Below are 26,249 nucleotides of genomic sequence, written 5' to 3'. Positions count from 1 at the left end.
TAAACAAATATCACAGATGTTAGGTATCCTAAAATATATGATTTTGTACCTCTTATGTAATTACTTGTGTTTACATGGGGGTGGTGGTGGAAGTGACGTATATGCCATTGTTGTGCCGAATTCCAACTCCTTGCCAGAATCTGACTACCCTCGCGTGTACGCGCATGACGTCTATCAATACCGCCAGTCGCGAAAACATACGGCTAATTAGACGGCGTAAGATACATAGCAGTTTGCCTATTATTTTTTTATTGTTATTTGTGTATTTGTCTTTGATCACGTATTTGACTAAACTCGTGCTTACAACTTTGACTGTCTAGCTTTGCCTTTATCGTTTGTATTGTGTTTTTACTACAGTCATTGAACTTTACTGCCTGCACATTTTCTCTATTGTAATATTCCCAAATTGGTTTGTTTAGGAGCAGAACAATTTTAGCACTTTTGTTGCCTAAATTACTCTGCCTTCATGCTGACTATGTGTCCGTAAGACCTTGTGCTTACGGTTTTACATTTAGCTTATCAACCAAACATCATGCCAAAATCACACTCCCCTATATTAAATACTTATTATTAAATCTAAACACTTGTGCTTTTTTACAGGTGTTCTCCAGGATGAGATGTCACAAATAAATAAATACACAAATAAATACAACCCAGGCTCATTGGAAATACGTGACTCTGCCTACATTTTTGCAACACCTGAATTATGTACCTCCAGGTACGTTTACCTGCACTTTTGGGGTAAAACGTCCACCAGAGGCGCTAAGTGGTAATATTTTTTCTCCATTCCAGATGCGCAACATGACATCATGACTGATCTCACAGAATGAATATTTATAGCATAATTTTATATTTTGGAGTAACTAACTCCACTCCTACCCTAAACCTACCCACTCTCAACAATATAAAACACGTAAAGTTAACAGTAACAGGCAAATAAATGTACAGTCACATGTATTTATTGCAAAAACTGACCAAAAAACTGTATAAAAGTATTAACTCGTATTGCATTCCAAGTCTTCTGAAGTCATACAATATCTTCATGTGAAGAACAGAGTTGATATTAAAGTTTTAGTCATTGAAATGATGATCGCGCTCCTTTGCGAACAGAACAAACACGCACTTGTTAATATTTCTAATTTAAAAGATACACACAAGTTAAATGATGCAATCGGTCACGAGACACACGAGAGCCAATGGCATTTTACAATCAAAGCTGACGTAATGACGCAATTGGTCACGAGACACATGACAGCCAATGCTGTCAAAGCGTTTGACATGACGTTTCTTTCGGCGGCAATATTTGAAATGTATTATTAATCTTTGGCGGATGGATTCGACGTTACTGATCACTTTAGGGGATTTTCTTCACACAAATCAATCGTTTGGCCTCGGAACACTTGGAATATGTGTACTTTCTGAATAAATTATGTATGCAGCCGTATCTGCCTGTTATCCTGTTTTTTATAACACACAAATGGGTAAGTTAGGTTTAGGGAAGGGAAGGGGCTGTGCGTGTGTGTGTTGGGTAGATTTAGGGGTAGGGGCAGTGTAGGGGGATATAATGAAACGGCGTTGATAAACACGCTAAAAAGCAATTATGCGTCTTGATAGCACGCCAAAATGACATACGAACTGGCGTGTCATATATACGCCATTTCATGAGATCAGTCTGGGAACAGAGAAAAAAATATTACCTGAAGTGTGTCTGACGCGGCACTACTGCTGCTATTGATGTACAGGGAAGCCCTATACTTCATGTTAAAGGTTCCCTAGAATGATTTGAAACAATATGTTAAATTGTTCTCTGATTTCTACATAGAGGGTATTTGGCTTATTTAAGGACAACATTTTACAACCCTATAAATTGTCCCTAGGATGTAATGCTCTGTTTTTGCCTTATTTGGAAGAGTCATGCATATGTTCATGTTGAGCTCTGCTCTGATTGGCTTATTTCAGCAGCTCACAGCAGTTCAGTAAAGCGGCTCGTGATTCCTGACCGTCCTGAAACAACACAGACCGACTAAATGACACTTTAAGCAAAACATCTCAAATGGAGATTGATAAAATGCAGCCTACTTGTTTATTGGTGTTTTCAGATCATCCGTGCGCAAGAAAGAGCTCGCGTGCTTCCGGTTGCCAGATTTCAGTCATTAAATCCCTAAACAGAGCTTTTCTGTGAAAAGAAACTTGTATACTCTTCGTGTTTTACCTAAACATGTCCAATCTGGCAACCATATGCACATGAACTCTCTCTCGCGCGCAAATGATCTGAAAACACCAATAAACAAGTAAGCTGCATTTCAGCAATCTCCATTTGACATGTTCTGCTTAAAGTGTCATCCAGTCTACATTTTAGACTTGTTTTTTTCGTCAACGATATTGCATGTTTATATAACGTTAGTCACAATGTAGGCTAACGTTACGCAGTGACTGTGATGTACTCTGAAAGCATGCAAAAACATCATAGGCCTACTTCAGTTCTCAAAAATATATATAACTCATATTTTTACAAAATGAATAGCCTTGTCAAATGACTATCGTTTTAACTTATATGGTGGAAAAGGTGACGTTTGCTAGAAGGATTGAGTGAACAATCTGTAAGCAAAGTATCTACGGTTGTATTTTGTAATACAAAATAATATTAACATTTGTCATTAGACACACTATTTAGTTTGGTATGGTACTTGGAGTATCCTATTGTTACTGTACTAGCATCTTGCGTTATCTAGACAATGCTGTCTCTCTAAGAAACTTTCAATTTAATCAGAAATTGTTTAAACAGTCAATAAGTGGATAAAATCGATACTTACTGCTTGCAGGAATACAGTTGTAATTGCCACTTTCTTCAGTTTAAGACGCTGAGCGAAGCTTGCTTGAAATGGGCCGAACAAACGAACAATCTTGAATTAAATTGTTGTGGTATCTGAGTATAATAAACGTCAACTATGACTGTTGACATTTTTTATCTGTGGGAAGAGTAGAAAAGTCCTCAGCACAGCCTGAAACATGACATGTGTCCATGAGAGAAGTTTGTTTATCTGCAGTCCCAGTTACCTGACAATGCACATGTTTGGACATATGCTAATGTTGGGGGCGTGAATATAAATGATCCCAAACGCTTGCGTCAAGGTTGGGTTTATGTTGAGAAGCACTTTTTTTTCTGGTGTTTTTGATTTATGAGATTTACATAAGTAGGAGGCTATAGTGTTTGAGACTCACAGTAGGTGATGGCCATGTACTGAACTCTTATTATTTCACTATGGCAAGGTTAATTCAATTTTTCATTCTAGGGCACCTTTAAATATAAATATATTTATTGCCTATTGATACAGCAAAGACAACATTGGCAGTAGCCTATTGACCACGTATTGACAGCAAAATAGGCTACAGAATATTTTGTTCTGTATTGACAGGCTTAATATTTCAAAATTGATAATTATGTTGTTGTTTTTTATTATTAAAATTAGGCCTATATCTGCATTTCTTTTAACCTACAGATTTTTTAAACATGAAAATGTCATTTATTAATATGTATTTGTGTCAAAATGACATAAACATCTTTTCCTATTCTATTTTGCCCTTGAAACGCTTCCAACACGCTCGCGTGTCGCGCGAAAAATAGGCGTCTCTTCTATTTCAAGCATGCACGCAGTTTTACGCCAAAATAAAAATGGACACGCCACGCTCCTAGACGCTCACAGCGCGCTTGCAGTTTGTTCCCCGGCTTAAGCATATTTTTTGTTCTTTTCTCTTTTGATATGTGTGTGTTAGTAAGAAAAGGGAAGGAAATAAGATCATAGAGTCTGCACAGCTTCTAAGAGACAGTAGAAACTACAACTTAAACCAGAGAACAACAGCAACAATTAATGTAGGTAAATATAATCTTAATTTTATTTAAACTAAATTAAAACGGTTTAATTCAATTTCAAGCACATTTTACGACTTTCTGAAGTGTGTTACTGTGTCCATGATTCTGACTCTGTGGTCAAGTGTGTCTCAGTCAAACACAATGTGTGTTTTTTTTTTCTTTCTCAGGACGAGCAGCTCTGAGTCTTTCATGAACATGAACTCCAGACTCTTACCTCTGATCCTGATCCTACTGCACATAACAGGTTTGACATTTATTGTGTCTTATTCTCACGTTTTAATTTAAATGAGATCTTTCAAATAATCCAAAAGTGTTTTTTTATCATTAATGCTCATATTTTAAATGGTTAAAATCTATTCAGGATCAGTTAAACTTAAAGGGCTGATGAACTGAGAAATCAACTTTCCCTTTTTATTTTTTATATTTATTATAAAAAGTCATGGTAATATAAAAGTATCCTGTAAATTTTAAAGCTGAAAACTTTGTTGTCAGTCAAAGTAAAGCTTTTATAGACACTAGGCCCAGAAAACGATCTTGTGCTTCGTCCTGACGTCATCTAGTGGCGAAACACCGCCTCTACAGAATATTTCAGTAGCCCCGCCCACCGACTTATCGGATCACGCTAGCCAGCAGCAATAAACACGTCGAAGAAGATAGCAAGATATTCTGGAAGAACACTGTCGCTGCATAAGCTTCCTTTGCATCCTAATATTAGGAATGTAATTTATTTTAAATGAAGTTCCTGCTCACGGGGGCAAGAAGGTTTGTGTGTTCGCTTCATTTCAGCTTGTGTGTTGTAGTGCTGGATTTACAGTGCTGGATTTACAGACACAATGTTGTGCCTTCTAAATTGGATCCAACAGGAATGGTGCAAGAAGCTTATGTGAGTAAAAAGTCTTTTTTATATGTAATAGTAGTCCCGGGGCTATGTGTTTTCCAGACGGGATGCCAAAATGGACGCCCGTCGGCAGAAATATTCCTTCCTGATCTGGGTGCGCGTGTGTGTGTGTGTGGTTCACGCTTATATCAACCGATTGGGCAGGCCATGTTGTAACAGTGTCATGAACTGTACAATGTTCTAGTGGTTGTAGCTTTCATCCTCACCCCCAGGGGGTCCTAGAGTGCTCCCTTGGTATGGTTAAAAGATGAGGAAGTAGTAGAGTAAGATAGAGGACAGCATGGTGTGCTTTGTGTTCCTTCTCGGCCTTGAAACATCCTTGTTGGGAAACCTAGTTGTTTGATGCTCAATTGTAATTAATGTTTGATTATAACCACTGAATGATGTATATTGAATAGCTTTATTTCATGCTTAATGTTATATGTGAAATTTAGTCATGAGGTAACTGTTATTATGCCTTGAGGTTGTCGTGAACCCCATTTTAAGTGGGTTGAATGAATGTTTGTATTTTATAGAAGGATTCTTGATTATGGGCATTCTTTCCATATTCATCACCATGTGCTATGGGAATAATGTGGAGGTGCTATCATTGAGGAAGAGACTGATGTGCCAAGGCATATGGGACATTTCTTGCATTACATGTCTGAGCTTTAAGCTTCAAGTATAATCCTTAAGCTAAAAGTATTTTTCCTGTGGATGAGACTTTCTGTGATTTCTGTTCTGGGTTATTGATTGATTTATTTTTATTTTTTTATTTTTTTATTTAACCATTTGGAGAAGGTCTGTTCAAATAGGGGTTATTCAAGTATTGTGTAAAAAGGGTCCATTGTCGTGTATTTGTATATCAAATTAACTTAACCAGCAAACAAGTTTGGAAAAGGAACTCTTTATTGATATAACCATGTGTGAAGTAATACAGTTGACCCCCTCCTTCAAAATTTGTGTAGCTGTTTTCTTTGTTAGAGAGACAGAGGATCAGTTATAATGTAATACAGAAATAATATTCCAATCATTCGAGGGTGGATAAGAAATAAATCATTGTTTGTTTGATAAAGACATTTACGAGCCCTGTGGTCGAGATAATTTTTCCGGTTGCCGCTTTCAAAGCAATCTCTCCCTCATGTGAACTAAACTGCCAGAGGAACTGAAGCTCATTAAATATGCAAATCTTATCCAATCCTAGCCGTGGGCGTTTACTTCCAAGTCTCCAGTGCGGCATGCCCATCAAATCCCAGCGTTCAGGAAAGAGCCTCAAAACCAGTGTAGAAAATAGCCTATTAGTTATGATGTTTTTGAATGTAAAAAACACACAAACATCATTTGTTGACCTCAGACAACAGTATATATTTTTTTAAAGCCAGCTCATGATACATTAAATGTCCAGTAGGTCTGAATTTTCATATATAGTTTAACTTTCCTCACTGTTCTCCAATGTCATATATACATAATAATAAATAAAAAAATCTATTATATTATATTATAATAATCCAACATTCTCCATTTGACTTGCGTTCGCCAAACAGTATGGGGGCGCTGTCTCTTCTTCTGCGGCACGAGTGTCACGCAGCCTCTTCTTCGTTAAACTACAACTATTTATTCAGAATAGTTTATGGTTTATTGATATTATTATTTGCACGTGTTGTGCAGTTGTCCCCAGTGCTGTAGTCTAGTTTTTTTGTAATGAGTATACTGTGATTATTTATTTTTTTATTTTATTTTTTTTTCCCAGCCTCATACGCTCCCATCCCAGATCGACACCCCATAGGAACCACCACACTCACTAATGCATAAAGTATGCATCTACATGTAATTGAGAGCATTATTAAAGACTGCTTATGTGTTATCATCATTCCAATTTATTATAAGCAACAGAAGACAGTCAGCTGATAAAACCTGTACTCCAGGTGCCATATTCATATAGTATCATCATTCTTAAAGGTATAGTTCATCCAAAAAATGAAAGATTGTTTTCTCACCCTCACGTTGTTCCAAAGCTGTATGAGTTTCTTCCTTCTATTTAACACGAAAGATGATATTTTGAAAAATAGTGGTAATCAGACAGTTGGCAGCACCCATCGACTTTCATATTCTATATTTTTCCTACTGTGGAAGTCAATGGGTGCTGCCAACTGTCTGATTACCAACATTTTTCAAAATATTATCTTTTGTGTTCAACAGAAGAAAGAAATTTGTACAGTTTAGGAACAACTTGTGGGTGAGGAAATTATAACACAATTTTCATTTTTGGGTGAACTATATCTTTAAGAGCTACATTTAGCCTTAAATATTATACGAATATGGTACCGGGAGCACCGGTTTTATCAGCTGTCAATTTTCAATGCACATTTAAGAGTGAACAATAAACATTTGTTCAGTTCTATCAAGATACTCCATTAATTCTGTTCTCTTCTGAATATATTTCCTACAATGACATATTACATGTTCTACTGTTTCTTTTACCTTACAAAATTCATATAAACCACTCTCATTCACTCTAATGCTAATGTTGCATTTAATCCTGAATGACCAAGCCTTAATCTTGTTAACACAAACCCTTCCTTCCTATTTCTTCCCCTTATTCTTTTATTAGACTCTACATATTTCCTAATTTTATACAAATGTCTGCCCTTCATGTCCTTATCCCAGATTTTTCTGCCATTTTCCTTTAATATTTTTTTGATAATTGATTTAATTTCTCCGTTACCTAGAGGTACCCTCACATCAGTTGAATCTCTTTCCAATGCCTTTTATACTAGCTCATCAGCAACTTCATTTCTGTTAACACCTTTATGTGCTGGAACCCAACAAAACCCAACTATCCCTCCTTTCCTTCTCACTTGGTATAAAAGCATATAAATCTCATTAATTAAATCTACTCTAACTGACTCCTGTGAATCTAATGAACTTAATGCGGATGCTGAATCAGAACATATCACTACTCTATCAGGCCTTATTTCGTCCACCCATGATAAACCTATGATGATAGCACTCATCTCTGCAGAGTATGCTGATAAATTATAAGTTAGTCTTTTTGATATTTTTACATTAAACTAAGTATATAAGGTATATAAATTCCTATTCCTGTAATTCCTGAGGTAGGATCCTTTGACCCAACAGTAAAAATGTGGAGACTTTCATAATGTTTCCGATGTAGATGCTTTCTAACATTAGCTGCTACCATCCCTGCTTCCTCCCAATCTCTTACTTCTTCTAATATTTCCAAATCTATTACAACATCTGGTAAAATCCAGGATGGTATCTTACCCATTACAGGTGACAAATTACTTTCAATCTCTACAATCTGGAATTTATCTGGAACAGAATTTATTTCCCAACCAAATCCTTTTCCTTTATTATTACCATATTCCAAACAATGACATAATTCCAAATACATCCTTACCAATATGATTTCCCACAAAACTCTTAATGTACTTCCAATAAATTAAAGACAATTTAATTCTTCTCAATTCTAATGGTATTTCATTTGCTTCAACCAACAGGGCATTAATAGGAGTTGACTTCACAGCTCCTAAACATATTCTGATCACTCTATACTGTATCTTGTCCAGCCGATTTAAAAGCGTCCTTGATGCCGCATCATAAATCATACAACAATAATCCAGCACTGATCTAATTAAAGCTTGATATAATGACAACAATGCTACTCGTTCTGCTCCCCACTCTTTGCTAGCTATGGCCCTCATTGCATTTAATGTCTTTCTACATTTATTCTCAATTTCATCTATATGCTTTTTCCAATTATATGTACTATCAAACCACACTCCTAGATATTTAAATGTATTAACCTGCACTAACACTTTATCATATAACGTCAATTCATATTTTCATTGGATTTTACTTTTACTAGTATATAACATACAACATGATTTAATTACTGACATTTATAATCTCCATTTTATTGACCATTCCTCAACCTTTTTAATAGAATTCTGCATACTGGATACCACTTGCCAGATATTTCTCCCCCTCTTCCATATTGCACCATCCTCTGCATAACGCACATCCCCATTCCTACATTATCAAAAATATAATTAATCATTACGTTAAATAGCAAAGGGCTAATTACACTGCCTTGAGGTATACCATTTTCTGCATGAAATACAGCTGATCGACTTACTCCCACTTGAACTCTAAATGTTCTCTCAAATAAAAACTGCAATAACCAATTATATACTTTCTCAGTTACTCCCATTTTAGCCGCTTTGATTAACAAACCTTCTCTCAATACTGTATCATAAGCTTTTTCTATATCAAAATATACTACCGCCATAACTTCTTTCATACTCATGGGTTTCTCTATCTCATTACTTATTTTAATTAAGGCATCCATTATAGATCTTCCCCTCCTGAAACCACATTGATATACACTATATTTCCCTTTCTGTTCTAATCATATGACATCCTTTTAACTATCATCTTTTCCATCAACTTACATAAATTTGACGTCAATGAAATTGGACGGTAACTTCCAGGTGAACTTGGGTCTTTCCCTGGTTTCAAGACTGGCATTACTGTTATGGTACAGAACTGCGGAGACAAAGGTGTTATATGAGATGTTTATTGAGCGAACCAGTATAGTGAGCAGAGTGGAGATTAGTGCAGAGAGGGGTCTTGGGATAATGACAGGCAGGTGAGAGAAGCTTGGAGACTCAGGGAGACGATGGAGATAGACACTGGAGAAGGAAGGAACACTTAGCCACAAGATGATGGAGATCAGGAGACTTGGAGACACTGGATGATGGAGACGAAGGAGACACAGGAGAATTGCTGGAGATTAGGTCAGAATAGCAAGGTGAGTCCATTGTTTGTAGCTTGGAATGAGTACCTTGCATAAACGAGACTGGACAATGAGTGACTGTGACTGTGGTGCTTAAGTGTTAGTGCTGATGAGGTGCAGGTAGAGGTGATCAAAACTCAGGAGAGGGTGTGGGTTGGGATACCATCACGTGGGAAGGGACGTCACTATTGGGAAGGGACCAATGAATCTGGGACTCAGATGTAGCCTGATGTCCCTGGTTGACAGCCAAACCTTCTGCCTGGGCTCGCTGGAGTTGGTGATGAGCTCAGAGGTCCTATGTACCGTATGTAAAATCTCAAACATGCACTAGTACCATTCAAAAGTTTGGGGTTATGTTTTTTTAATAGTTATTTATATAGTGCTTTACTGGGTACTCAAAGCGCTTTACATATGGAAGGGGGGAATTTTCTCCACCACTAATGTGCATCATCCACCTTGATGACATGACAGCAGCCATATTGAACCAGAACACCCCAGCTTATTGTTGGAGAGGAGACAATCAGTTTTATTTGTCAAAATAGCATTAATTGATGTCTTGCTCTGGAAGCAGTCTCATGCTAATATAATTACAGATCCTGCAACATCCATTTTTGGATTAAATCAATGCTTTGTTTATAATGAGGAGGATGTTTTAAGCTATGAAACTTGCAGAATGAGACAAACAAATAGATTGCTGCTATTCGCAGAAACAACCTGAATCCAGACATCAGAACATTTTATGTTAGATATGTAAAATTTTTGGCTAAAATCATATACGAGGTTATATACTGTATTGGCAACGCATCAATTAAATATTTATATTTTTGTTAGCGTTTATTAAAAAATATACATTGTAATGAGCATTGTGTTCTACAAAGGTGGATGGTTAAATGGACAAACCCAGTTTTTCTGGGCCCGGTTTTTCAAAAGATTTTATCCGGATAAAATTGATCCGGATTTAGTAATCCTTTTTGTGCGATCCGTGATCATGTAATCCAGCTTACTTTTGAAGCCAGTTTTTTAAAGCAACATCAGATTGGATCAATCTGAACTGGATAGGAACTTTTCAGGATCACCAAATCTGGATAACCAGTGCTGGATAACCGGTGCTCAAACAGGATTGGAAATCACAAAGTAGAACTATAGATATGTAAAGAGCACAAGTAGAATAGCCAGTGTGAGGTCAATATAAGTTTAATTTTATTTGAAATGAAAACACAGAAAATGATATCCAGATCAAAACCAAGATTGGATTACGTGATATAATCCGATTGTGTAATCCGTTTTTCTTTTGAAAAACACATTTTCAAGATTTGATCCAATCTGTTATCCAAAATAGTGGATTACTTTTGAAAAACTTGGCCCTGGATTTAGCTACCTAAACTGTATTAATAGTATATGTTTAGCAGATAAAGTGTTCACAGGCTTTGCTTTATATATTTCCCTGGCATCGGAATCAGGTACATATAAATATCTGAAAATCCAATTCGTGGCCAAACACTGGTTCTTTGGCGAGTTGTAATATTCACTGTTGAATCCAAATACATTTAATTTATTTCAGCAAAAAAGAAGAAGCTTGTTTTGCTCCCATTTTTTGCAATTTCTCTTATTAAAGTCAGCCCTGCTCCAGAATGTTTTGCCACTCAGTCCAGCTGAGGGTCGTGTCCCAACGGGAAAGTGACATATTGCACACCCTATTGCAAATCCAAGTTTACATTAAAGCTTTGTATTTTGAGTTAAAGTCTATTTGTGTCTGGATTTGCTAAATTTTATTTTTGTGCAGTTAAGTTTATATATGCTCTCTGTAATTTTACTTTTTGTTAACATCAATAAAAATCACAAACTATTGTTGTTTAGCATGTGTTCTCTGCAGACAATTTTTGATTATATCCATTGGGTCAACATTTTTGCATTGTCTGGAAAATATGAAATGTTGACTTTTTCATTACAAATTTATTGATGTTTATAAAATGAAAATATTTACATATATGGAGGCACACTTATGTAAAATATATTAAACTGCAGCATTAAATATAATTCAAAAGATTTACATATATAGAAAACTAATATATTAACACATATTAGAAATTAAAATATGTATCGCTATACTTATTTACACATAAAGGAAATAAATCTATGCAACATAAACATATTTACATGTGTTTAATATATGTGAAAAATATTAATAAGGTGCCAATCTATTTTGATTTAGGTAATTTATATATATGAAAATCTATTATTAATATATTCCACGCAGTGTAACTTCTTTGTGGGTATTTATGTGCTCAAGTGCGTATTGCAATAAATGTTTCTATCACTTCTCTTCTTGGTATTTACTGCAAGGCCTCGCGTAGTGTTGCACAGATTTACAGGAGTTACAATTATTTTTATCCTGTTTCTACACAGATTATAGCATGCACAAAGCGAGGGTAGAAAAATAAATGGATTTTTAATCTAATTCTAATTTGTCATATGTTAACCCGTTGACACTTAGCTATTTAGTCCTACAATCAAATATGGACCTTTAAAACTATAACTTAGACCTACATAGGCCCACATATTTTATTAACAGGGAAAGACTTTATACCGTTTATGCAATTGGACAACAATCTCGCTAAATGATTGGTCATGCTTTAAACTAAAATTAGGTGTCCAATACTACAGTTAATAATTAATTATCATTTGCGTAAAATCCGGGTTTGTGCTGATCCACCGACCCTGATGAAGAAGCCAAATGTTAAACAGCTCTATAGAGTGCCGAAGTCATGACGTCACTTTGTAGGCCAACCTGGAAGTTAGCGGCGCATGGGTTCCCTCGATCAAAAGCCTAAGCATTTTCACCATAGACTTTTGGACAATCGCAAAAAATAAGATCTGTGTTCAACAAAGAGTTATGACCCTTACACGTTTTGTCTATCAAGATAATCTTTACAAGTGAATCCAACATGTATACCGTTTGAAGCCTAAATAAAGCCGTCAGATATAAAATGCTAACATTAGGCTATAAACGGACTACAGCAGACAGTCGTGGATCTACGTTATCATCAAGCTTCCTCACACTTTATTTAAAAAACACGTTTGCTCATTATGATCTGCGCTGTGTATGAACGTATTTTTTTACGGTCTATGGTATGAACACATCCACTTTTTCATGAGAAATATTGCCCAATCGTATTTTCCAAAAATGTTAGAAACTAATTGAGTTTATGCGTGCCTCTCTGAGATTTTTCTTCTTGTTTGTTAATGTTTTATTTATTAGTTTATTATTTTGTTAGTTTATATAAACCTTAATACTATTTTCTTTGTGATTAAGATTATGCTATTATGCCTGATCCTCATGCCCCAAATAGACTTTAAAGATTATCTTTCACTGTATTATGTTTGATTGTATGTTTGCATACCATTTGCTAATTCGCCAGAAAAAAAACGTGCTTTTACCACCTCAGAAGCACTAACGACGTAAGCTAGCCGTATCAATTTACAATCATTTTCCTTAGACGATTGATCATATATCGAGGAGAGAACCACTATAAATCTGGACATGTAGAACAGTGCAACTTTCAGTCGATGATTTGTAGTTCCATCTCGGGACAAAACAAAACACTACAGTCTCTCCACAGAAATGAAGAACGGGTAATTGTTTACCTTAATATCACAGATTTCTGTGTACAACATTATTTGGAAACACTACTATTTGAAAAGACTAAATATATAACTATGTATATTAACTGAAAGGTAAACTTCTAAGAGCGTGAGGCTGAAACGCGGGCTAGTTTTTTTTATTTTATTAAACATTTACTTACAGAATTCAAAAGTGAATGAAACGCGGGCTGGTGAGATTTCCCGTTTGTCGCGATGATGTCTAAAGTCCCGGCCAAAGGATGTAGACCCTTTTAGCAACTTGTTAGCAACCGCCATTTTTAAGACACAATAAAGTTAAAAAAAATCACAAGCAGGTTAGAACTTTTTATGTCATAGATCAAAATGTGAAAATATTTAGAGGCTTTGTTTACCACATACCTTATTTAAGGCGATTTAGCAAAAACCCATTCAAAAAACCAATAGACTTTAGAGCGAGGGAAACAGAAGTGCTAAAATGCTAACTCACTTCCGCGTTTTGGCCTACAAAGTGACGTCATGACTTCGGCACTCGATTAGCCTTAATTATATCGGAGGTACCGTCACCAAGCGCTCGTTTTAAAACGAATCTATTCCGTTGCTGCGTTCCAGTTCGTTTTTATCATGCCCTTCACTCGCAAACTTCCCTCCGTCTCGTTCACTCGGATGTGCGTCATGCCTACGTTGCATGAGTGCCCACTACTGGCGGAAACTTTTCAAATGGACTGAACTGGAACGCCCTAAGCCCTTGATCACTTGGAATCCACTATGGAGTTGATATATTATTTATTTTTTACCTTTACGAAACTGTTTAATGCAGCATTCTATATGTATATGGATGTGTTTGGGTTGTTTTAAATGTTTTTAAAAATAGTTATAGTTGTTTGTGGTGGGGTAAATTAAACGTGATATGTGGTGGCGTCACAATCGCGTTGCATTGTGGTATATGAAGCTGCCTGAAGTGTACATATGAAGTAGACTCGCTCACTCGGTCAAAATCGAGGGAGCAAGGGTCTGTCCATACAAACTTCCCTTGTCCACTTCACGAAGTGGAACACACTTAAAAATGGCGGCAGGGATTCCCCCAAGGGGAAGTGCTTAGGGAAGTTTGCAAGTGCGTGTCTTAATGTGGAGTGGAACGCAGCACCAGTGATTCATTCAAAAAATCGTACATTAAGGAATGCGCATGTGCAGGCTTGAAGCGTCTACGCCAATAAGATTTGTTGTATTGTAAACCAATGAAATTGCATGTGTCGCCCCGCCCCATCGTCCAGACTGCACTCTTGGGTACTTGAAAATTTCCGCCAAAACACACAACACGTTTGCTCATCACCATTCCGCCGACTCAACACCATCAGCCATTCACCAGCTGAAAGCCCACACCGTGTGCTGTGTTCGCCAGCAAGGATGTGTGAACGCTGTGTTGATGCGAATCACTGCGATCTATTTACGCAAAGACAGCGGCAATAACAACCTTGACAGTTTGACCGGCGAGCTCGACACTTCGCAGTCCCGCTGGGAGGCAATCATATCATAGATGGAGGCAATGAACCCGCGATTGATTTCCGCCTGGCCGCGGCACGTTGATGCATGCGCAGTTAGCGATGACAGAACTAAGGCTATTTTTGAGTGTTTAATATTTTTTTTAAATATTGCTGATATTACTGTTAACAAATAGTTTGTATAGGTAGAACGAAGGCCAGTACGAAACAAATATATGGGAATATACTGCAATTATATGCAAAATAGCCTATATTATAGGAAATATAAAGGAAAAAAGGAAACTAAAGCCTTTTTAATATAGCTACTGCAATGTATGCATTGACCTTGTATGGCTATATTTTAACACATACAATATTTAGTCATTAAGACATAAATAGCATTACATGTAATATCCATAAAGTATTATCCTTTATTGTGTAGCCTTAGCTACTGTATATTGAATTTCCTATATTAATGTGAATGCATACATGGACACACATATAAACATCTTTACAGAATGAGTTTTTTTACTTCCCATCATGCTTTATTTCTGGTTTAAAGGAGGTTAAATGTTAAAATTAATTGTTATTTCACGTGTTTTTGCTCAATTTTATAGAGGGAGATCGGTTGAGATAGTGGATATAGTGAGGTTGACATTTGGCCAAAAACTAATAAAACTACTTTTATTAAAAATAATGTCTGTGCACTTTGCGGTACAGTTATAGCTCTTTGCTAAAGATTTAGGAACATGCCGGTGTGCCTGACTTGTTATTGTGAACTGTATGTGTGTGTATATATATAAGTAAATATATTGTCACATATTTTTCAAATTGAAAGCAGCAATTCCTCATGTATTATTAAATATTGTAATATATTTATCATGTATATTTTTAATATGCAGTTAAATAATTGAATATATTTATCATTCACATATATAAGAAAATATTTTCTATGCGTTAGGGTTACCAATTTGTATTCGTTTTACTTGCTAATTAATTTACTAAAGTAAAATCTAACTCATTTGCAGGGGTTGTATTTAACACAATCCAGAATATATATTTTTTTACAGTGTAGGACATATATGATTGAAAATACATTAATATTGTGCAGTTTGTATATGTGGTTTTTGCAGCATATATGATCTTTACAGTATTCTGTTGGAACATATAAGAATCACAGTTTTTAGCTAAACTTTTCCATATGGGAAGACAGTATGATTGTTCTGCAGAGGGCGTGGTTTTCAGATTATGATGAGTCACTCTGTCTCTATAAACTTCATCTCAATAATGAAATGTTTTCTGGTTCAGGCTTTCTGACATTGGACCGTCTGTCTGTATCCTGCAGTCAAGAGAGGATTTGTGCTGTGAAGGGATATCAGGCGACTCTGAAGTGCTCTTACTCCAACATCAACATCAAAACTCTGTTCTGGTTCAGTCAGAAACAAAGTTCAAACTGGAGAAAGAATGATGAACCTGAAGATTTGACTTTAGACTCGGACTACTCAGGACGGGTGAAGCAGGAGAACGGATCCGGCCATTCAACACTCATAATATCAGATCTGAGAGAGAGAGACTCTGGAGAATATCAGCTCATGTTCATCATGAAGGATGGAGTTAAACGTCTCCGCTCAGACGCCGTCAGTCTAACAGTCACAGGTGAAACTGAGTCTAGATTCTGCTCAGTTCAGATGTTTTCATTTTTCATGTGATGTTTTTCTTAATTTTTACTCTAATTCAGACCTGCGAGTGAGAATGAATCCTGAAACTACAGACCCGAGATATCAGACAGTAAAACTGACCTGTGATTCTTCCTGCACCTCTGGAGTTTTGTATTACTGGATGAAGGATGGACGGTTTTACAGACCTACACCGTCTCGTGACATGTTTGTGTCACCCAGCACAGATGCTGGCAGATATTCCTGTTCTCTTGATAGAAACCTTAAACATCTTTCCTCTTCTGTGTGTGAGTGTCAAATAATACACACAATGTGGTTCTGTTTGTTCATCCGTGTGTATATTTAAACATGTTTTAAAGTAAGTGTGTGTTTTACATGTTAATCTGTGACTCTTTCAGGCATTTCTAATGATCACTGCTGGGATGTGACTTACACCTCTAGAAGAGTCTGTGCTTTGATGGGCTCAACAGTAGACATTTCCTGCACATACACACATCCCTCTGGTTATTCTGTAAATAAAACATTCTGGCATTACACTCAGCCCGGTGACTTCAAGGATCTGCGTGAGGAGGATCAGTTTGCTGGTCGTGTGGAGTATGTGGGGAACACACTGAGAATCAAAGAGCTCAAGAGCAGCGACTCTGGAGAATATCGATTCAGGTTCATCACTGACAGAACAGATGGAAAATACTCTGGATCACCTGGAGTCATTCTTACTGTCACAGGTACTGTAACTGATCAGAGGAATTTGATAAGATTTTAATGAGAAGAGTCACAGACAATTTGCTGTCATCAAGACTACTACAACTTTTTATTTCAAGAGTTCACACTTACAAATAATCAGATAGTAAAAAGTATGTGTGTTTGGTGTGCTGTCTGAATAAAGGGTTCTGAGCTTGGAATTTGGCCTGAAACCAGAGCACTCCCCTGTATCTCTGGTCAGGTGAGTGTGAGGAAGATGGGGTGATGGTGGAGGGAGGCTGGAAAACTGTCAATGAACTTTGGTGACGTGACTGGGTATTTATGAAGTCCTTCACTTGTGCTGATTCGGTAGTCATGTTGATTGCTGACAGCTGGTTTGAATGACATGATGACTGGACAGATCATTTGAACGTGTTCCTCTCGAACCTTGTTAATAAAAACATCATACGTACAAACATAACGTTTTTGTTTTCTATTATAGTCAAACTCAGTGTTAGTCCAGTTTGAAGTGCTTTAATTCTGTTTTTCAGATCTGATGGTGATAAGCAGCCCAAACATTATATCAGAGCGACAGGAAGTGATATTAAGCTGCTCAACTAAATGCACTCTGAACAACAACCAGACTTACATCTGGAACAAGAACGGACGGCAGGTAACGGATGGATTCACTAAAGACAACAAGCTGTACCTGGACTCAGTCAGCAATGAAGAGCTTCAAGAGTATTCCTGTGCTGTAGGAGGTACACATCTCTCATGATACATGTGCTTTAGTGTGAAGTTATTGCAGCATTAAGATTATGTACTTTATGTTTAATTAGTGCTTTGATATCATAAGTGTATCTTGTTTTTTGAGTGTATCTGAACTTCTCTCTTGTGCTAGAAATCCAGACCACTCCAAGTCCAGAAGAAGGTAACACATCTCTCATGATACATGTGCTTTAGTGTCAATGATCGCTGCATTCTGAGTGAAACAGATCTATTCATTTCTGTGTCCAGACGGAGAGGAGAGCACAGCACTACGAAACACTGCAGTCGGACTGTGTGTGTTTTTGACTCTTGCACTCATAGCAGTCCTATGGTACAGGTCAGTAAATATTGTTATAAGTTGTAGGATTTTGAAGAAAAAAATGTAAACCGAAAATGAGCTAAAGCAAATAGAAATATTTAAGATTCTGCACCATTTCATCACAAATGTTGGCTCAAATTGTGAAATATAATCTTGTGCTTGAATATAATCTATTCACAAGATTTGTATTAAATGTGAATGACTTCAGATTTTTTAAAAGTCCTTTAAATGATGTCGACTAGTCGCTGATAATGTCATTAAAGAACAAATGAGCCGGACCCTTGAGCTGATATGTAAACGCAGTTTGTTTTTGTTTTTATGATGTGAACATATGACATGAAACAGCACTGGCCAAAAGTTTATTGCTCCTACATAACACCTTTAGTTAATCAATTCTTTCGTCTTTGGGTCCACTATAATTCTTACAGTTTTCTGCTCGTTTTGAATCATATACAGATAAAGTAGCCTAGTAAAAATTACACTTCTATGAATGTATTAGTGAGAGAGCGACTAGAATGAATTCTACCTGGCAGCATCTCTCTAGTGAAGCTGTGGGTTTTAGTTATCAAGAAATATATGCTAGAACTTTTCAGTTTCTAAACTATTTTATTGATAAATCACAGAACAGTTGACAATACATTTCTGTGCAACTGAATGATTCTGTGTGTGGTGCGCGTGATCTCTGCTTGATGCGTGAGCTATGTGTGTGTAAAAATGTAGCACGTATTAGTTTAGAACTGTGATTAAATTACCTTTACAACAAGCTGTTTAAAATGTGCATGGTCCCAATCAATTTTAAGCATCCAGATGGCATAATCAAAAATGTCTTGTGGAGAGCTCTGAGTATAGCCTAGAAATCCGGACGCACCCTAGTGGCAGCAAATCTAATTTGCCACGAGTGTCGTCTAGCAACTCTCAATTCACTTCTGAGCTTTAAACGCCAAACTTTGGTCGGGCCCATCATATAGTGTATAGAGTCTGTGGACGGGGCTTAATATAATGATGGCCGAGTTGCGCATGCTTCTAGTAAATACAGAAACTGGCGAACGGCAGTCTTTCGAATCAGCTTTGACCGCGATTCTGGAAGACTTCAGTTAAGCTTTTCTCTGAGAAAAGAACAAAGAACGGCACTGAAGTCATTCTTAAAAAGGGAAGATGTGTTCTGAGTTTTGCCGACTGGATACGGCGAAAGTTTAATCTGTCAACGAGCTCAGCTTCACCTTCGTTGCTCTGGTTGGTGTAGCGCTATCCTATCCCGTGCAGAGGGAGTTTGAAAGACAACCGTTTATCCCGCCCCTCGGATTGAGCTGTCAATGGTGAGTTTCCAGACCAAACATCTTGATGTGGGTCTGGTTTGTCAGGCTTCTCTGCGTATGCATTTATTTGTCATTTTTAACTGTTGGAAAGGGAGTGTGGCTTATCCTGTTGCTCCCTCAATAGGCCAGCGACTAGTCGACGTCAAGTTTAAAGCGTCATGGCAGAGCATTACAGTCAACCAGTCTGTGCAACCCCTATAATATATAAATGGTTGTGTTTCTTTAAGGAGGAGAAAGTGTACCTTGTCTAAAACCCACAGCAGGGTTGAAAAGGAGGAAGTGCTGGTGAGAATGGCTCACTCTAAATCTAATTTTACACACATTTATTTGAAAAGTGAACTTCTCTTATTTACTTATTGTGTTTCTCCACCAGTATGACACTGTGCAGGATAACACTGCGTCCTCTGACCTCACACAGAAAGCAGATGCAGATCAAGACATTCAATATTCCAGCATTAGTTTTAAAAGAAAAGATGCATTTTCAATCCCTACAGAATTATGTGAAACAGAAACAGAGGATGTCCACTATTCCACTGTCAAGTTCAGATAACACACTGTTGCCCTCTAGTGAGCCAATCATATTATTGCTTTTGGGAAATATAAATCACATAATTCACTGTGTATTCTCCACTTATATAACTTACACTTTTTATTCTCATGTATCACTCCGTCTCTAATCGCATAATAAAATATTTACAGCTCAAATCAGTATTTCATGTCTTATTTTTGGTAGGCATGTAATATGTGTGATAATGTACAGTCAGCTCTGCTTCATGAATAGTCTTTGTGTGATAGTTTGACTGTACATGATCGATATTGAGACTTAATTAACTATCTTATTGCTGTAAGTTTGTTTTATTTGCATTGGTACACGCAAGTATTTCTCATTTTAGTCTCGTTCTCATTTCTCCTAATAAGGACATGTGTTGTATAGTGATGTGAACAAAATATATCTTTATCCACATTAGAGAATTTATTGGATAGCCTTTGTCACGTTGTCACACTGAGTCGCACCTGAGTATGCACTGGGAAGACCTGAGTTGTTGAGACAAATAAACACCAGGTAAACCGCACTGGTGTGGCAGTCTCATTTTAAATACTGTTAAAAACAAAATATTTACAAAAAAATTTAACATGTAGCTTTTTTTAGGCTGTTTCCACTACAAATCCTTTAAATGTAACCATTCATAACAAAAAAGAAAAATATAACTGTAAAACATATTTTAGACAATTATGCCATTCATTGGCCTATTGTATTTTAAAAATGAATTAGTCCAGCCTATTTAAATCTTTAATAAGGAAATGGATCTTAAGTGCTGTTCCTGCAGTTTGACACTCTAGCTGCTTTAAAATTCATTGAGCTGTTCTTGGCAGATGAACATTCTGTCCCTGATTTCACTCAGGTCCTTCTGGCCACTCGGTCACCACTAATTTGGACACCATTAAAATGTATTCTGTGCATACACTCATATCTGAAGTTTGACTGAAATCTTAAACTCCTTATTTAGGATGTGAAATAATGTCTGGACTTGTTCCATGTTCCACGTTGTAACCTCCAGGGACTGGGTTTGAGTCATAAAGTTCAAGAAACACCAGTTCTGCGTGAATGCTAGGATTGGCTACGGGACAATGATTGCTTTTGAAGGCAAAGACGGTTATAAATCAAATCAGAGATGGGCAACTTCGGTTCTGGAGGTTCACTACCCTGCAGAGTTTAGCTACAACTCTAATCAAACATAATGTACCTTAACAAACTTATCAATGTCTTCAGGATAGCTAGAAAGCTACAGGCAGGTGAGTTTTTCTCATGGTATAAACTCGGCATATCCAGGAATAAAGTGGACCTCCAGGAATAAAGTTGCCCATCTCAGTTTTAAATTATTTGATTGACCGTATGTGTGGATATATGGATAACTTGGTCTTTTTTTTCTAGCTCATCCATGAGATTGTTACTGAGGTGATTGCAAAGTTTGACAAGTTTTTATCAGTATTCGGGATGTAAATACCTCAATTTCCTATGAGACTTCAAGTCTGTGCCATTTTGACTCTGAAGGCCATTGCCAAAAAGGAACCAAAACTAGAGATTTTTGAGTCTTGATTTGTCACACTGATCAAATGGGTTACTATAGTGTCTCTCAACTGGGAAACTCTGGGTTACTATCAGTTCAAGGGGAAGTCGGATAAGCTACATCTTCAACAGAGTAATTTGTTTACTGTATTACTCTCTCTAAAAATATTGCATTGGTTATTACAAATTACTTCTTAAATCCCATATCAACATCGACCATTTGAACAATACAAGGATAGACATGAAACAGCATTTAATTCTTTCAAATAATATAAAAGTACACATTTTTGTAATTGAACAGACCATAGAGGAATAAGGTTATATTAACCCTTAAATGCCTGAATGTTTTGCCAAGCATATACATATTCAGGTCTTTAGTGACCCGGAACTATATCTAACATGAATGGATCTCTGCTTGCCGCAATAGTATAAAACTCTCTTGTTAATTACAAAATATATTTTTTTTAAACATTTAGTTTTCTTTTGGAACATGGAAGTGTTACATTTCAGTAGATGCTTTTTTACCATGCTTTATGCTTTTTTGGGTGCAAAATCTGAAAACCAACAGGAATTTGAGGAGATATTTTGAATTTTCTCTGCAACATTTTTGCAGTATTTTCCGTTTCCAGATGTCGTACTATAAAGGGGGGGTGAAATGCTGTTTCATGCATACTGCTTTTTACACTGTTAAAGACTTTGATTCCCATCCTAAACATAGACAAAGTTTCAAAAACTAATGTTAGACGTTTGATGGAGTATTTCTTTGTCAAAAATACTCCTTCCGGTTTCTCACAAGTTTAGGAGAGTTTTTTCGAGTATGGCTCGGTTTGACGTCAATAGAACGTAAGGTCCTTGTATGGGCTGTGCGGGCTCTTCTCCCGGTAGGGTGCGCGCGCGTGACTAGAGCGAGAGAGGAAATGCACGCCCATAAACACTCACTCAGATGCAGATGCACTCGTCTGTGAACACTTATGACGCGCCGCGCTCCCGCTACACTTTATTCCTATGGGTGATATCAAGGCTTCAGAACAGCATTCCCGGAAGGCAGCGCTGCATTTGAACCGATTTGAATGCAGAAATGACGGGAAGCTTCACAACATCGCGGATTTCCACGGTCAATGCTGTCACAGGACTTCACCAAATCATACCAAAGAAGTGTGTTTTTGACGGAGCGGTCCTAGCGATAAAGGTTCAGTCCTGCTTTGGAGGCAGCCGGTGAGTAAAACTGCTTCAAATGTCTCTGCTGTTGGCTTGTCGCGTGAGTAAACATCAGTAAACGACACGATCGCATGCTTCGTCATTCAAATGCGCTAACGGTTACTCCATTGTTGTTCTATGTATAACGTTACACTAGTCTGACGTGCAAAACCATTTTGCTTGCTACTGCTAAGGTTTAGCCGCATACAATAGTCCATAAACAGAATCATGTCCTCATAAACTGCGAGTAAAGACACAAATGTTGACAGGCCACTAAATACAGTACATACCACAGAGACAGACATCCTGCTGTTGCTGTTTCTCCTGTTCAATTTATTTCAGCCTCCGAATGATTCTGGATCACGTATTGTCAGCTAAACAAATGTATTTAAACACAAACCATAGATTGCATGCTCCATTGATAAATTAACTATACACGATCGTGTTGTTTACTGATGTTTACTTATGCGACGATAGCCAACAACATAGACATTTGAAGCAGTTTTACTCCCCGCCTGTTTCCAAAGCAGGACCATGAACCTTTATCGCTGGGACCGCTCCATCAAAAACACACTTCTTTGGTAACATTGTTAATTTTGTGAAGTCCTGTGACAGCAGTGACCGCGGAGATCAACTTTTGCGACACGACTGAAGCATGATGTTGTGACGCTTCCCGTCATTTCTGCGTTCAAATCGGTTCAAATGCAGTGCTGCCTTCCCGGAATGCTATGCGGGGGCGTTGAAGTCGCTTGCCATCACCCACAGGAATAAAGTTGAGCACGGCTCAACAGAAGTGTTGCACGGACGAGTGGATCTGCACTTTGAGAGCAGTGTTTATGACCGTCGTGCATTTGGTCTCTCGCTCTGGTCACTCGCACGTGCACCCTATCGGGAGAAGAGCACGTACGGCCCATACAAGGACATTCCACCCGGTTGACGTCAAGCGGACCCATACTCAAAAAAAACTCTCCAAAACTTGTGAGAAACCGGAAGAACTCCAACTTAGTTTTTGAAACTTTGTCTATGTTTAGGATGGGAATCCAAGTCTTTAACAGTGTAAAAAGCTCAGTATGCATGAAACAGCATTTCACCCCCCCCCCCCCCCCCCCTTAAGTTGTGCAAATCTTGAGTTTTCCCTGAAGGTTATGTCCGTGGCAGCCTCACCAATTCGATGTTTCGCCAATGTCCAATCTGCCCTAAACTTAATATGTTTTATTTAAGTCCTGGCCTGAAGACATCTGCATATGAGTTTCAGAATTAGGCATCGCAAAATGGCTCAATAGCGCCACCTAAAACATTTCACCAAAGTGGTACATTTCACGTACAGGCACACACATGTAACAGCCCAATACCTACAAAAAAGTCTCATGGTATGAAATCTGGAAACCAACAGAAAGTGAAATATTAAAAATTTTCTTTGCAAAATTTTTGCAAATTTTGCCATTTCCAGACGTTGTACTTTAATGAACTCCTCCTAGAGATTTAATCAGATCAAAATCATATTTGCACAATCAAATCTAAAGGTATTGGTAATGTTAAATTCATTCATGTTAAATTTGAGTTTTTCCTGAAGGGCGTGTCCGTGGCAGTCTGACAAAGCTCAATGTTTAGCAGTGAAACAGGAAGTTGTTGTAACTCGGGGATACACGATCCGATCTGCCCCAAACTTCACAAGTTAGATAAGAATCATGACCTGAACACATCCACATGCCAATATTCAGTTACAGTCATAGCGCCACCTTCGGGCAACAGGAAATGGCATGCTTTACACTGTGATTAACTCCTCATTAAGATTTAACCAGATCAACATCATGTTTGGTCAGTCTAATCTTAAGGCCTTGGTGATGTTAAATTTTGCTGATGTTGAGTTTTCGCTGAAGGGTGTGTCCGTGGCAGCCTGACAAAGTCTGATGATTCGCCATGACAAAGGAAGCGGTTGTAAGTAATGAATATAATGTCTGATCTGCCCCAAACTTCACATTTTTGATAACAGTCCTGACTTGAAGATATCCACATCCCAATGTTCAATTACAATCATAGGAAGTACCAAACATGCTAGAAACATATGCAATCATTCAAAACTTGGCTAAGTGCTAATGTATGTGATTAACAACATTTTTTTAAATAAAAGTCCTGAAGACATCTACACGGCAACATTCAGTTATGGTCAAAGCACCACCTGCTGGCAGAAGGATGTGTGGCACATCAAAATGACTTCTGTATGTCTCCTATATTTACCTGCTTAAATGCATCTTGCTCACTATTCAGTGTTTTTGTCGGGTGCGAGGACCCTTTCATCGCTGCTTGCAGCTTTAATTGATTATTAAATTGTTTGTGGAGTAATGTAGAGAATATACACACAAAGTCTTGCAGTTTCTACCATTGAGCTGATGAGTTGAATCAAGTGTGTTAGATGAGGGGACATGCAAAATGTGCCCTGCGGGGATTCCCAGGACAGGTTTAAGAACCACTGCTCTATTGGACTGAGATCTAGTGACTGTGAAAAGGGAAGGAAATAAGATCATAGTCTGCACAACTTCTAAAACAGACAGTAGAAACTACAACTAAAACCAGAGAACAACAGCAACATGTAATAGAGGTAAATATAATCTTAATTGCACTTAAATAGTACATTAAAATGTATTTTTAAGCATGACTTTCTAAAGTGTGTTACTGTGTTCATGATTCTGACTCTGTGGTCAAGTGTGTCTCAGTCAAACTCAATGTGTGTGTTTTTTTTCTTCCTCAGGACGAGCAGCTCTGAGTCTTTCATTGAATCTGAATTTACAGAAAGTGAAGAACATGAACTCCAGACTCTTACCTCTGATCCTGATCCTACTGCACATTACAGGTTTGAGCATTATTGTTTGTGTTACTTATTGGTCTTATTCTGATGTTTTAATTTAAATGTGGCTCTAATTATCTTATATATATATAATATATATAATTATTGCTCCTCGGTCCCTGGAGACTGAAAAGTGAGGTACATTTAAACCACTGCGGCAAAAATCCCCACCAAAACTCTGCAGTCATATTTTCAAATGGTTGAAATCCTTTAAGATCAGTTTAATTTAATGTCCAGTAGGTCTGAATGTTGGTGTAGTTTAAGGTGTAGTGTTGTTGGTGTAGGATCTCTCCTCTGTCTGTATAAAAACTTCTTCTCAATAATGAAATGTTTTCTTGTTCAGGCTCTCTGACATTGGACCGCCTGCATGTGTCCTGCAGTCAAGAGAGGATTTGTGCTGTGAAGGGATATCAGGCGTCACTGAAGTGCTTTTACTCTTACATCAACCTCAAAACTGTGTTCTGGTTCAGTCAGAAACAAAGTTCAAACTGGAGAAAGAATGATGAACCTGAAGATTTGACTTTAGACTCGGACTACTCAGGACGGGTGAAGCAGGAGAACGGATATGGCGGTTCAACACTCACAATATCAGATCTGAGAGAGAGAGACTCTGGAGAATATCAGCTCATGTTCATCATGAAGGATGGAGTTAAACGTCTCAGCTCAGTCGCCGTCAGTCTAAAAGTCACAGGTGAAACTGAGTTTAAATTCTG

At 37.5% G+C, this 26,249-nt stretch overlaps 2 protein-coding genes and 1 long non-coding RNA gene across 4 annotated transcripts in view; all 3 read left to right on the top strand.

Moving 5' to 3' along the window:
• Positions 1-26,249, top strand: part of LOC137040470 (uncharacterized) — a 66,425-nt gene that overhangs the window by 25,470 nt on the left and 14,706 nt on the right. For both annotated transcript variants that reach the window (XM_067416127.1, XM_067416126.1), the window contains 4 exons: positions 17,575-17,784; positions 17,925-17,954; positions 18,041-18,128; positions 19,654-19,711. In XM_067416127.1, the coding sequence (XP_067272228.1) occupies positions 17,575-17,784; positions 17,925-17,954; positions 18,041-18,128; positions 19,654-19,711 (386 nt within the window). The remainder of the gene's footprint in view (positions 1-17,574; positions 17,785-17,924; positions 17,955-18,040; positions 18,129-19,653; positions 19,712-26,249) is intronic.
• Positions 9,529-17,350, top strand: LOC137040743 (uncharacterized). Its single transcript, XM_067416517.1, has 7 exons — positions 9,529-9,582; positions 9,688-9,714; positions 9,814-9,871; positions 15,975-16,322; positions 16,405-16,629; positions 16,741-17,067; positions 17,286-17,350. Exons 1-7 carry the CDS (start codon positions 9,529-9,531, stop codon positions 17,348-17,350), a joined length of 1,104 nt encoding a protein of 367 aa, XP_067272618.1.
• Positions 25,243-26,170, top strand: LOC137039673 (uncharacterized). Its single transcript, XR_010897760.1, has 3 exons — positions 25,243-25,290; positions 25,441-25,542; positions 25,880-26,170. It is a non-coding gene; the product is annotated as an uncharacterized lncRNA (long non-coding RNA).

The sequence above is a fragment of the Pseudorasbora parva genome, chromosome 14 (genome assembly GCF_024679245.1).
Source record: "Pseudorasbora parva isolate DD20220531a chromosome 14, ASM2467924v1, whole genome shotgun sequence".
NCBI lineage: Eukaryota > Metazoa > Chordata > Actinopteri > Cypriniformes > Gobionidae > Pseudorasbora > Pseudorasbora parva.
The sequence above is the reverse complement of the archived record's forward strand: the minus strand, read 5'-3'. Positions and strand labels throughout refer to the sequence as shown.